The 13,859-nt window shown below is 44.0% G+C and overlaps 1 protein-coding gene across 3 annotated transcripts in view; it reads right to left on the reverse strand.

Moving 5' to 3' along the window:
• The window catches only part of JARID2 (jumonji and AT-rich interaction domain containing 2), a 208,527-nt gene extending 201,004 nt beyond the window's left edge, over positions 1–7,523 (reverse strand). The window contains exon 1 of one of the 3 annotated variants that reach the window (XM_082234204.1): positions 6,177–7,523. In XM_082234204.1, coding sequence (XP_082090330.1) covers positions 6,177–6,221 — 45 coding nt within the window. In that variant the 5' untranslated portion in view covers positions 6,222–7,523. Of the gene's footprint in view, positions 1–4,073; positions 4,217–6,176 lie in introns of those variants that run through there. The other 2 variants (XM_082234203.1, XM_082234205.1) reach the window with 2 other exon arrangements.
• Between the last annotated feature and the right edge of the window lie 6,336 nt (positions 7,524–13,859).

Here is a 13,859-nt window from a genome sequence, read left to right on the forward strand (position 1 = left end):
ATGTACTGCAGATTCTTATCTGCAAATCTGCTAGGAAAAAGCCTATTTACATTTGAAGAAATCAGTAGACCAGCAAAACTTATGGGCTACAATTCAATGCTGAGTTAGGCATGCATAAAGTGTGCCTTTGTGTTGGACTGTGACCAATGGAAGCAGCAAGGAGGCCCCAAAAACACTTTTAAAAAATGACCCATTTATAGTACTTTTGACTTGCTGCCACTGACTGAGATTTTGAAATGGCTAGCTAAAGGAATAGCTTGATTCCTAAATGGCAACATTTCCAGTTGCGGGGTGTGTGAGGGGGGTAATTTCTAACAAAAGGAATGATCCGTCAGTTTTCTGCAGCTGTGGCATTCAAAACATTCTCGCTTCAAGGAACCCTTTTCCATACAAACATGTCTGTTAAGGAATTCCTGTATGTTATAGAGGTTTCTGGAAAGTGTTTGGGGGAGCTGCCTGTGACAGGATGCTTTCAAAGCCTGCTGGGCCTCACCACTGTCTTCTTGAAAGAATCAACAGTGCGACCTAGAACGCTCTCCTGGGCCTAGTGCACAAGCAAAGGGAAGATGAGCAGTAAGCAGGCAAGCTCTCAGAGGTTTGTATAATAATAATAATAATAATAATAATAATAATAATAATAATAATAATAATAATTTTTAATCTATAACCCACCCATCTGGCTGGGTTTCTCCAGCCACTGAGTGGCTTACAACATATATAAAAATACAACCAAACATTAGAAAAACAAAATATCCTATACAAGCAACAAACAGACCAATAAATAAATAGAAATCAACAACAACAATAAACAGTTTACAGTTATACTCAAATTAAAATACGGTAACCATCAACTCCAACTAAACATTTAACCAACAGCAACTCAACAAAAACTAAACAGAGGGACCAAAATGAGAACCATGTAAAACGTTTTAAAACATTTTAGCCAGTGACCGCAAACCAAGAGCTGTTCTAGCAATGTCCCAGTGGCCTCCCAGAAGCCTCTTTTAGCTGTTCAGAGTGAGTTTGGGCCCCGCCCAGAGTCTACCAGTTCATATTTGCTTATTGAAGAACCCTGAACCTCCAATAAGCCTCTTAAACATACGGTAACTGAAAACCACTGAACTAGAACTTAGTATGGTCACTTCCCAATCTGGAGAATTCTCCACTACTTTAGAGGATTCCCAGGGCTGTGAGACATCACACAGATATGGATACGGCACCCTGTCCCACATTTGCACCAGAAATGATTTTGTAAAAGTGAAGCAGTGAGCAGCTTTGGAATGACTACTGTACATAAATAAATGGGAAGATCTATGTTGGATGTGCAGATCTCTTTTAGGCTTCTGTTATTTCCATTACACAGGGGAGTGAAATGAAGCTGAGAAAGTGTGATTATCAAATGCCACAGCTGAAAGAGGATTTGAACTTAGGCTAAATCCACCACTCCAGCCACTACACCAAGTTGGAGAAGGCTGTCTTTGATGTTCAAGCCCAAAGCAATGATGGTATACTAAAGAAAATACTCCTGGCAATCTTAGGAATTGCAATAGGATATAATAAGTAGTTACAAGTTATGTATGGCTCAAGATATTTAGGGATTTGCTAAGCACATCAATTTGTACCAGGAATGCTACTAGAATACAGTACAAGCCCTGGAGCATGGGTATATTCTCAGAAGTCCAGCTCCTTCAAATGGTGAAACCCTAGGCTTAGTTTCCAAACAATAAAAAAGACAGCTTAGTCCTCATAAACGGACATAAATCACATTCAGTAGCCAAAGACTGAACAATTCTCCTTCCTCAGTGGATGCCACCACAATAAGGAAAATAGCCTTGATCTCACTTAGCAAGAATAGCTCAAGTGCCAACCAGAGATGAATTCCACTCTTCAGCCACAGAAATGATACGGCTGATGGTTCTAGGCTAAATTCAAAGCACATTCCAGTACTTTTTTTAGTGCTTTAACATTCTACAAGACATGCTACTACCATGGGAAACGTCTTCTGGTCCCATGCCATTAAATAACACCACATTAAATTAACAAGATTTATAAAATATCTTAAGAACTCCACTGAACCTGAACAGTGTCATAAACCCCAGCTACTCAGGATCTGACTGTCACTGTACACAGATGGATCCTCCACAACCATCTCTGCAGAGGCAAGAAAATATCATACAATACAAGAACATGTTTTGTCTAGCGGACCATGATGTGACAGATTGGCCTTGGGTTCAAATTCTACCACAGACATAATTTAAAAATGAGTCCTCAGCACCTGCATCCCATTTGTAAAATACATAGCCCTGCAACAACTCCTGCAGGAATTCTAATGCTACATCCATCGAGTTACAACACTAGTATTGCATATTTGCTGGCACAGTGGCTCATAGGATCTGCCAACTGTGTGCATTTTGATTTATTAATTATTTTTAAAACATCTGTAAGCTTGTCTTTCATCCAAGGAGCTCACAGCTCTCCTCTAAATCCACAGCTTCGTGAAGTAGGTTTGACTGATAAATTGCAATCTAAAGTTGCATAGTGAGCTTCATGGCTGAACTGTTATTTGAACACAGGCCTCCCAGGGAAGAGTACAGTGCCTTCTTCACTACAATGTGCTGACTTCCCAGAGCAGGTGAGAGAAGATGCTTTCTTCAGCTGTAGGTACAATGGTGAATTTAAAACAGTTGGTTAATCATCTTCAAGAACAATACAGGAATCGGCATCTATGAAAGTCAGGTTTAGAACTTAAATATTGTTGAAGAACTACAAAGTTCTCTGTATGCAAGCGAGGATATTGGTTCCCTCAAGTTTAAGCCAAAATTAGACTACTTCATGTGGGAAAATACTTAGGAAATAGAAGACAGCAGACCACCATAATGAACTAATTAATATAGCTAATTAATTCAAGAGAAATTTGACAGAAAAAATAACAAAAGTGAAATACACCCATGTATTGTGTTTATGGGTTATTACAAATCTATTAATGCACTACAATTTGAAACATACTGCTTATTGCGATTGTAAAGCCAGCAAATCATGCGAGAAGCATCTTTGTTGATGCCTGTATTCACATTTAAAATATATGCTAAGGGTGGGGGGATCACTATATAGCGTTTTTCAAAAGGCTCTTGATGAATGGTGACAATCTCTATACAGTACACAGCTATACTGTACTTTCTAATTTCTGCCATCAGCAGGAAACATTTTCATTTGACAAAATACCTCTGGTGAGTTCCAGCACTATCTAGCCTTACAGAATTTGAGTCACTAATACATTAAACTTCCACTTCAAATCTATACTTACTGTGTAAAATGTCATAAGCCAGCCAGCAACAGAGGCAATATAGACACTAGGTGGACCATTGTTCAAGCTGAAATACATTAATTCTATACTGGAATTCCTCATCAGTGATTTCTCCCACTGAAAAATCAACTAAATGACTAGACACAATCCACACTGGTTACACAGGAATATTATGATGCTCGAGACAGTGATGCAAATGAGTTACATGTGTTTTTAGAATTCTTGAACTGAGGAGTGGATGTGGGCAAAACATTCTAGCAGTCTTTCATAATGCTTTTCAAGCAAACTGTTTGGCATACACTACTTCATGAATTTCTCCCTTTTAGTGGCCTAGCAACGAAGGACTCAATGTTAAGTGTTTGGGACAAGAAGGCCACAGGAAAAGGCTGACTGAGATGGGAGGTTGAAAGCCAGCCAGGTGAACTGGCACTTCAATCAGCCCCGGGGGGCACCTAATAAAAACGGTAGGATTGCGCACCCCAAAAATTCCAGCAGGCCCATAACTCGGGAGGAAGAATCAGCTTCTGCCACTACATGCTATTTATGTGATAGCGGAAGGTGCAAACACCTTACTTTTGAGAAAGGTGAGCACAGGAGAGTGGGCTTTCTTCACAGCATCCGTGCAAACGGAAATGGGGCCAGCCATCCTCCCTTCACCAGAAAGTCTGCAGGGAGGAAGCAGAATAACTGCCCGGTTCAGACAGCCTGGTAGGCAGGTGAGGCGGAGGGACACGTCAGAGGTATGTGAATACTTGCTACACCTGCTCACCTCGCCAGGGAGGCCTAAGCCAGCGGTGCCACCATGGGCTCCGCAGCCGCCCGTCGCTGCTGCCGCCCCCGCCGCCGCCGCCTCTGGCAAAGCGGCCCGTCCCCTCAGCAGCCCGCTTTCCCTCATCCGTCCGCCCGCACCGGGTCTCGCGCATGACGTCAGACCGGTGGGCGGGGCATTCGGGACGCTGAGGAGACGGGAGGTTTTTTTCGGCGAGCCCAGGCCCTTCCTTTTGTGACGTCACGAGCACAACAAGAACCTGGCCCCGGCTGGGCTGAGCTGAGTGGCCGGAAACCCGGGGGCTCGCGCTGACATCCCGCTTAACCTGTTGCTGCCGCCGGAGAGAGGGCGGATGCAACCAGGAGCAGCACGCGCCGCCGAGGGCCGGAGCAGCAGCAGCAGCCATGCCTGCTGTCTGCGGCCGCGATTCACTGCCATGGCCAATAGAGCCTCCCGGGTCTCGCTTTCCCCACCAGCCTGCCCTCTTCTCTCTCTCTCCCTCCCCGCCACCCCGCTCTCGTAACATGACAAGCCTGAAACTTGTGTGAACACACGAAACGCTGTCTGGCTTTTCCAGTATAGCGTGTCTTTCCAAACAGGTCCTGGAGAGAGAGGAGTGGCACCACTTCTTTTCTTTTTCCCCAGCAAGCTGCATGAACGCGATAGAGTTGCATTGTTCAGTCGTGCAGACGGTAAAGAGTATCTAAAAACAGATTTTGGCTTGAAAAAGGGAAAAAGCCCGCGAATTCCCCACCCCTTTTCCTGCTTTGTTTCGCTGCACTGGAAACGTGCGCAAGGCACAAATCACAAGTCGCGTTTTCATCAGGGGGCTTCCTACAGAAACAATCCCTTTTGGACAAAAATACTTTTGCTTCAGATTCTCAGTTCCTCCGCAATGCGGATGTATTTCTAATTCGCAAGTTCGTTGGCGAATTTTCTTTAAAGTTACCCATTGTTATCTGGAGTCACGTTTCTCAAAAAATACATTTCCAGACGTCAAAAATAGGAGGAAAAACTCTGTCGAAGTCTACTGTGACTTTATGAAGTATTTATTAAAATCAATGGGGAAGTCAGAAGAACACCCCCACCATCAGGACACAGGCGCCCCATAACAAATGTTCTGCTTACAAACGATACACACACTATACTGTATGCAACTTTTTGTCATCTTGAGCCACTTATATTCAAGAAAGGTATTCTAACCAGAGTAAAAGCCGCATTTGTTTTTGTTTTTAAACCACCATTAGGACTGCCTGCACATCTGACTAATCCACTCTGTTGCTGCAAACTTAAAATAACTCCCCCATCCCAACCAAACCATGACTAGAGCCAAGAAAAAAAGGCACGGTCTCAGCAATTTCTACACATTTCTACATTGGAAAAGGTTATCCCGTGACTGACTACACGATTCGAAGGCACACACCATTAGCTAGATCGTTGGCTCTTCAAATTTCAAAGCATCTTTCTGAACGGTAAACCCATTTCTCCGTGAGCCCACACAAAATTAACAAAACTCCAAGCCATTTCCCCGAATATTAAAGTCAGGCCTTGCAAATACATTCCTTGTAACATGATCCCTAACTGGCTTGGTTCTATTGCAAGCTAGATAAGCCAACGATCACATACACGAGATTTGATGGGGGAGTAGAAGAAGCAAGCACGCCATAACCAGATATTAGATTTCAAGTTAACAGTCTCGCCGAACAACCACAGTGCCTTCTCAAACCCCTAAATATATGTTATAATAATGTGATCATTTGCATGCAAAGTGAAATATTAGTAAATCCGCTTGAGAAAGCAGTTTAGTTGCATTATCGCAGCAGCCCCCCAAGCACCGTGTCTTTCATCTTCTAAAACTAGATTATGATTGTGTCATTTGAGGTCAATACATTTATTCACTTGAGGTATCGCTACACGAATCTCGTTTTTAAACCCGCTTTACAGTTAAAAGAGGCTTTTGAGAATTCCCGCCCCCCCCATTCCCAGCGGACGAAAAGCCAACATTTCTAGATATTCTTTAAAGCCACCGCTAGCTGTAAACTTGACATTCATGAACATTTCCAAAAAAATCAAAGAGATAAATGATCCGGTATAACCACTTACGTATTTCTTTTGAATTATATTCCTCTTGGGTCTTTCTTTGCTCATTCTGATATCCAGATTCTGATTGCAAATGGGGGAAATTGCTTCATGAATTAAAAGCCGCAACCAATTTGAAGGAAAAAAAATCCCTTTTTTTTGTTTCTTGTTTGTAGTGGTTTCTTGTAATCCGATTTTCTTCGCACACAATACAATCCTCCTTGCAATAAATCCAATATGTTGGGTGGTGGGGTCAAAAAAGAAGAAAAAATACAAATGTAGAGCAAACCACCAAAAAAAGAAAAATCACTTTAGAGATTCATAATGGAAATTTTACACCCTACACACAAAACCGCCCTTGATGTCCTCTTTTTCTTTTTCCCAGGCCACCAAAGCGATCCGTAGGCCCGTAGTGTCCGAGGCGTAGTTTACATCTTGAAGAGCGGAGAAAAGAATTGAAAGGGGAAGGTATTTTTTTTAATGTTGGAAGTCACGTTTCTACTGCTGCAGCACAGACAACTCCAGCAGCACTGAAGGCTGCACTCACACACACGCACGCACACACACCCCGTAGGAGTCTGCTTCTTCAGTTTCCCCCTCCGCCCCACCAATGAGAGCAGCTAGCTCTCCAGCAGCAACTTTAAATGGCCCGATTTTTAAAAAATATTATATTATGTATATAGATAGACAGGCAGGCAGGCAGGCAGACTGGAGTAAGGGGGGGCGGGAGGGGAGGAGGGGGCGGCAGAGAGAGAGAGAGAGAGAGAGAGAGAGAAGGGTTAGGGCTTCGCCTCAATTCTTAACGTGGTCCCAGCCGCAAAGAGATCACTCCGGCTGCATCCCCGCAGCTGCAAGCCCAACCGTGCCGTGCCGCTTGGCAGCCGTGCCCTGGTCGTCCTTCCGCCCTCACCCGCCTGGGGGCCGCTCTCCAGCCGGAGGCGCCGAGCGCAGCTGATGCCGCCGGGGCGAGGAATCCCGGTGCAGAATTTGAGGACAATCCCTGCGCCCGCGACACGCTCCGCCGCCAGCTCTTCTCCTTTCTGTGTCTGCAAAGCTCTTTAATTGTCCTCCCTTGCCCTCCCTCCCCCTTCGCCTGGCGAGCAAACGCGACCTCCTCGTCCGGCTACATCTCCCGCTCTCCGTGCGCAAAGGGCCCGGGTCGCGGTCCTGGGCGGGGGGGGGGCTCTGCCTCGCGTGCCCGGGAGGGGAGGAAGCGAGGAGGAGGAGTAGGAGAGGGAGAAGGAGAAAGAGGAGGAGAAGCAGGAGGAGGAGGAGGAGAAGCAGCAGCAGCAGCAGCAGCTCTGCGCACGGGTGCGTTCGAATCGCCCTTGGTCTCCGGAAAAGTTGTAGTCCCCTCACCACAAAATGGCTACAATAATTGCAGGGAGAAACTACAAGTCCCAGGCTGGGCGGCGCGCGCAGCTGCGGCAGGGATGGCCTGATTGGGCGCCGGGAGAGGGATTGTCCTCGAGGCACCTTTCTTTCACCTCCCGCCCCGCCCCCTTTCGGTGCCGAGCCTGGGCGCAAGCGGAGGCGGCTCTTGCGCGCGTGCGGCGCCGTGACGAGTCCGGCTGCGCTGGCAGCGAGGTCGTGGCTTCGGCGAGGAGGCGTCAGGCAAGGGGGAGACGGGGCTGCCTGGTTAATATACATAATATATATGCATATGCATATGCATATGTGTGTGTGTATATATGCATATGTATGTATATATATGTATATGCATATGTATGTGTTTGTGTGCGTATATATATCTCTCTCGTTTTATATTTCGTATTGCGTCCATGCGGTTTAAGTAAAGGGGATGCTGGAGACAGAAGAGGGTGAGGGAGTTGTGGGCTGTTCGATTGGACGGCTATGGAAAAAAGAGGAGCCCAGGCCAGCGCGGGCGCGGATGAGGAGATCAAGGGCAGGAAATGCAACCTAAGAATCATCCATAGCATATGGAGGAACTGAGGAAAAAAGTGAAAAAGTTCATAATGGGGTGGGGGACGTTGGTAAGGAGTTGCCATGGGAAACTGACAGGTATCCATATGTGCAGCCTGAGCCCCCACCCCGAAGCATGCATAGGGTCACACCGTGGCCCATGCAGAGAATGGGTCTTACTGTATTTGACTGGAGGAGGAGAGAGAAAATCGTCTAAGAGGGATGCGCTTTTCCTAGAAGGGGAAAACCCAAAAGGGCCACATTCTAGAGGCAGGCTTTTTCTTGGGAAAATAGGGATTACATTGCCTTTTAAAAAGCAGCAATAAAAAGAGCATTTATCTAAATTACAAGCTGGACAGAAAATACCTCTTGCTGGTTGCTAAGTAGTTGTTGGGAGACTATAGCTTGGGTTTCCAGCCGGTGTTACCTCAGGACAATAAGCCTGGTTTATAGAAAACTTGCTCAACATGTCTCCAAGGTATTCTAAGGTCATACCCCTCCGCCTTTCTCTAATGCTGTAGGAAACCCTGCTGTATCATATTGTGTGTGTGTGTTTAGCTTGTATATAGCATCAGGCAGGCCAGTGGAAAGGCCATATTTTAATGAATGTATTTATGTATAAGTTTCCAGGGCTTTTTGCTACCAGGTTTAACATGCTCCATAGTAGCAATCTCAAATTAAAAAATTAAATAAAATTGGTATAGATAGCAAAAACACCTTTAATAAATATGGCACAGGTCAGTAAAGGATCATTTTAGTCTCTTCCTGCTATAAACTGTAAGTTTGGCACTTACTTGGCCTCTTGCTTTCTTTATCATGGTCTAATTCATCTTGCGGGTCCATTTATAGGGCTTGTTCCAAACAAATCAATCCTATGCATGTCTACTCAGAACTTCCTTAAGGAAGGAATATCACAGCTTCAGCATCACCACAAAGAAGGCCCTGTCTCACATTACCACCAACCACACTTTAAACAGTGGGTACACACTTAGCCAGGTCTCCAATTAAGATTTCACCATGTGATTATTTTCATAGGGTAGTAGGTGTTCTTTAAGGTATCCTGTGTCTCTGGACCATTTAGGACTTAAAGCATGGGTAGGCAAACTAAGGCCCGGGGGCCGGATCTGGCCCAGTCGCCTTCTAAATCCGGCCCACAGATGGTCCGGGAATCAACGTGCTTTTACATGAGTAGAATGTGTCCTTTTTAAAATTAAATCTGCCAAAATCTATACGTCCAGATTTTTCTGGCAACTGAATCCCCGTTTCTGACAACCAAATCTCAGCCCTTGTTATATGCTTTATTTGCCCTGCAGCAGTCAACCCCCCAGCAGACACATTTTTTACCTGTTGTAGTTTCCAGCCTATTCAGAAGCAGCCCCAATACTCCGGTCTAGAAATGATTAAGGTATTAATTGCTCCAGAAAACTGTTAAGGAGTTTTCTAAGCTGTAAGTTATATGAGGGACTACCTTTGAAGACTGCTCTCAAACTGCAATTAGCTTCAGGGGCTAGTCACTGAGAAGACATTTCAGTGATGCTTAAAGAGCTACACTAACTCGCAAGCCAATTTCAGACCCAATTCCGTGCACTGAGGCTTGCTTTAGAAGCTGTCCGCAACCTTGGAAAGGGATACCTACTTCCAAATTAAATACCTTCAGAAGTCCCCCTCCAAGTATCCCATCATCAGACAGCAACTGGGCCTTCTTGTTTGGGACACCCCAGTTTCCCCTGGAGAATGTAGGCCTGGCACCTTCATTTGTCTTCTTAAAAAGGCTTCTTAACTTTATTTCCCCCAGGCCTTCTAATTTTACGAGATTTTTATGCTACCATTTTAACATTTGATTGCTTTTGGATTAAGCTGGCGACATTGTCAAATGCATCTTACTGTTGTCTTTAATAAAAAGCTGTGATTTAATTGAAATCTATTTGAGCTAGGTCAGTAGAATAGTAATGTGCTTTTAACATGTAAGAAGGTTAAATTTGTCCACGATGCATGGGAAAAAAAATTGGTGTATGTATACCCTCTTGATCCCAGCTTTATACTTTAGAAGAGGCAGGCACTAGCACTCTGTTTCAGGAATGATCTGATCAGTATTCCACACTCCTCTCTTCCTAATAAGCAGACTTGGAAAAACACGTTTCTCTTGTGATCAGTCATCCATATGAAGACTTTAATAAAACAAACAATTTAAGTAAAAAGCCTGATACATTCATGCAGCACTCTCCATAAGCCAATTAGAGAGACTAATTGTGGTAGGCCTCAAAAGTGAGTTAGCAAGTTTATTCTAATGAACAAAGTATAGAGGAGGAATAGAACATGTACTTGCTGCTGGGAAGGCGATCCATTCATGTGGTCTTGAAAGGATGCAAATGGTCTTGTCTGAAAGATAACTTATTTGTTCCTCTATTGGACAGCAAAAGGCATTGCGCAAGTTGGCTGGCATCCCATTTGAAAGGTGCTGAGTCAATTGACTTCCTGGTATGTTGTGTCTGCTGCGGCAAGCTTTAAACAGTGCCCCTGAAAATACCTGTTTTGTTGTGTATCCTTCCCATCTTTTAGCCAGATAACACAGTTAGTAAATTCATGTGGTAGAGTCCTTCCTAGTTTATACAGTGACAGGTGGGGAAGTATGGTGTGTGTGTTTTTTCATTAACTCCAATTAAATATCAACAGCAACAACTTCCTTGCATGTGGAAAACTAACATATCAAGTAAAAAAAAAAAACGTTCTAGGTGCAAGAAGCTTCCATCAAAATATTCATAAATGCTATACTGCATCTGCAGCCTAGTTGAGGAATGCCTTTACTAGGTGGTTTTGCTTGTTGTGTAAATTATCCTCCCCACCTTCATACTATTTGTGCTACCTCTTCCACATTTATTCTTATTTTAATTTTACACTAGTGAAATGTCCATCATTAGGATAGGCAGGTTATGGGTGTGCAGAAGAAGGGCATGTATATTGCAGGGAGGGGGCTGTCCATAGAGTTTCCTGTTCATAGGGGTTGGCACCCATAACCTGCCAGGGCTACACCATAAAATAACAAAGAGCAAGGCCACTATTTTCAATTTGCACAGGACACGTGAAATGGCTGGAAGCAACATGTGAGAATTCTGGGTTCACATGCCTCATGCCTTGCAGTTTAAGGAGTCCCACGGAGAGTGCCCTGAGGAACCAAAGCAGATGGAGGAATGGTGGGAGGAGGAGTGATGAGACCTTCTGAAAGTTGTCAGTCCTCTGGCAAGAAGGATCTTTACCTTCTCCCAGCAGTCCACTGGGTGAGGAGAGAAAGGGAGAAGTTGGGGGAAAGAGATAGACCAGACCACTTTTGTATTTGACCCCTCCATGCCCCTGCCCACATGCACCCCCTGACAGATGACTGTCAACGGACTGCAGCACCATAGCAGGAAAAAATGTTTCCCCTCATTGGTGAAGACAGGATCACAGGTGCCGATCACAGGTATGACTCAGTGTAAGGCAACTTGATATATTTACTGTGCCTACTGAATCCAGCACTTTCTAGGTGTCAACAAAAATGTGCACAGATTGTTCTGTTTCTCATAACAAATTAAATTGTGAAGCGGGGCAAGCATAAGTGATTCATGCGACAAATGTGTAGATTAAAAAAACCATATTTAATTTATACCAGGCTTTATCATTACTGATTTAACACGGGGGGGGGGGGGGAGGTTGTGATATCAGTTCTTTTAAGGTTGCAACCCTAAATCCACTTACCCGGGAGTAAGTCCCATTCACTTCAACAGGACTTACTTCTGAGTAGACATGGTTGGGATTGCTCTGCTAAGCTTCCAATGTATTTTATTTTCAATCATTTCTTTCCTTGCCTCACAAAGTCATGCATGCATCCCCAAGTATAAATCTTTGGTTGTAGCTAATATTCTGCAACTTGCAGGTGCAGCTACGTCACTTCCAGAACAAAGACTGGATTGCAAGGGAGAAACAACCCTAAGCGTGAGGTGTTTTGGAAGTAGATCCTACTAGTTTCAGCCTAAAACAATATGACAGCAAACTGTTTGTTAATTTATTAATATTGTATTTTTACTTCTCAAGAGGCAGGAAGCATTGCTGGGATTTCCTGCCTCAGGTAACAGGAGAGCGTGAGTGGTCTTTGGTACTATGTAGCCAGTAACCATGATAAGCAATGCTTACCTAACCTCCAAACACTTTAGTCACTGCTGCTCACAGGGTGGGGAGAGGCAAGGTGGTGAGGTCAGTGCGGTCCAAATACACCCGTGGAGTCAATCTGGCACTCTTGCTAGTAAGTTCACATTGTGATAACCCTCCCTTTGCCTTCCCTGCTCCCTCTTAGTAAGCAGCAGAGACTCAGCTGTTGGGAGGTCAGCATCTGGTGTTCCACCTTCTGCAGTAAAATATCCTATGTTGACCCTGTTTTACTCAGAAGTAAATCCCACTTAACACAGTGAGACTTACTCCCAGGCCTAAATGTTTTACATAGGATTTACTTTAGAGTAAGCTCTATTTAAACAAGTAGAGCAAACAGGTACCTGATATGGTGCTTTGACCACCATGTCAGTGCAGCGTCAACATTATGAACAGGCTACTAGGATTGTGACCTTCAGTGCAGCTACACATATAACTCTCTGAATAAATAGTATCTGCTCAGTCAGTGTGCTACTGTATTTTCATTGGCTGTTGCCAACACCTTTGGTATTCTTGTTTAACCAAAAGATAGGCCAAAGGTGTATGGCAAGTATCTTTTTATTCTAGCTGTTGCAGTTCCAAGGCCATCGCTCCAGCTGACAAGACCAAATTTAGAAAAGAATTATTTTCTTAACCTCATCTCTTTCTCTGGAAAAAGGGACAAAAAGCAAGATTTCATTGTCCTGTTATTTGTCTTCCTTTTGTCACAGCTTCCTAGACCTCAAAGGTTGAATTTTACAGTTGACTGGGTTGTTATAAACTCTAAAGTCATGTAAAGAAATGGAATGTGCACCAACTGTAGGCTATTAACATGCTTATCTGTTGACAAATAATTATGTTTTACTTTTGTCTCACCTGCTAATCTTTACTCTCACTTAGGTTTAAAGGTGAAAGATCACAAGCTCAAGAGATTCAGTTTCAGTTTCATGATTGATAAAATCTTTTCTCTTGTGCTATTGACCCAATTGCACAATTCCACTAAAACCTATCCACCAGATGTTTTTTAAAGATGCATGGCCAAGAAATGTAAACGAGCAACGCTACAGCCTTGGGATACATAGATGTCATCTTGACCAAGATACAGTACATTTCTGCAGTGCTGTAGATTATGTGAACTACATGAGTGGGGCTCTGAAGTATCTTAAGCAGAATCTGCTGACTGGTAAATGGAACTAACATCATTATCCTGAGTGCATTATTTGACCCATGGATTTCAGTGCTCAGCATGGCAATCTCTCAGTTCACATTTGTGAGTATAGGATTCCTAAATGTAAGGATAGCCATAAACCGCATCATATGTTTAATTTCAGCAAGCACAACTGATTACTCTAAAAAGCCCTAAAGTTTTTTCTTTGGTCTACAATGTTTTCAGAGCTGTTGTGTAGGGAGTGCTCCATGCCTCTGCCCTCCTGCCCATCCCTCACTCACTCGAATGTCAGTTTTGTTCCTGGGGAAGGTTCTGAGAGTCCTTCTGATTTCCATTGCCCTCTCCCTTGCTGCTCTACAAGCAGGCAGCAGCATTATTTGGGGGGAGTGGGGGAGAAACTAGATAAAAAGAAACCACCACCACCAATTTCCAAGACCAACAAGGAGAGTGCCAAGAAG

Source organism: Podarcis vaucheri, assembly GCF_965113315.1.
Source record: "Podarcis vaucheri genome assembly, chromosome: 8".
Classification (NCBI taxonomy): domain Eukaryota; kingdom Metazoa; phylum Chordata; class Lepidosauria; order Squamata; family Lacertidae; genus Podarcis; species Podarcis vaucheri.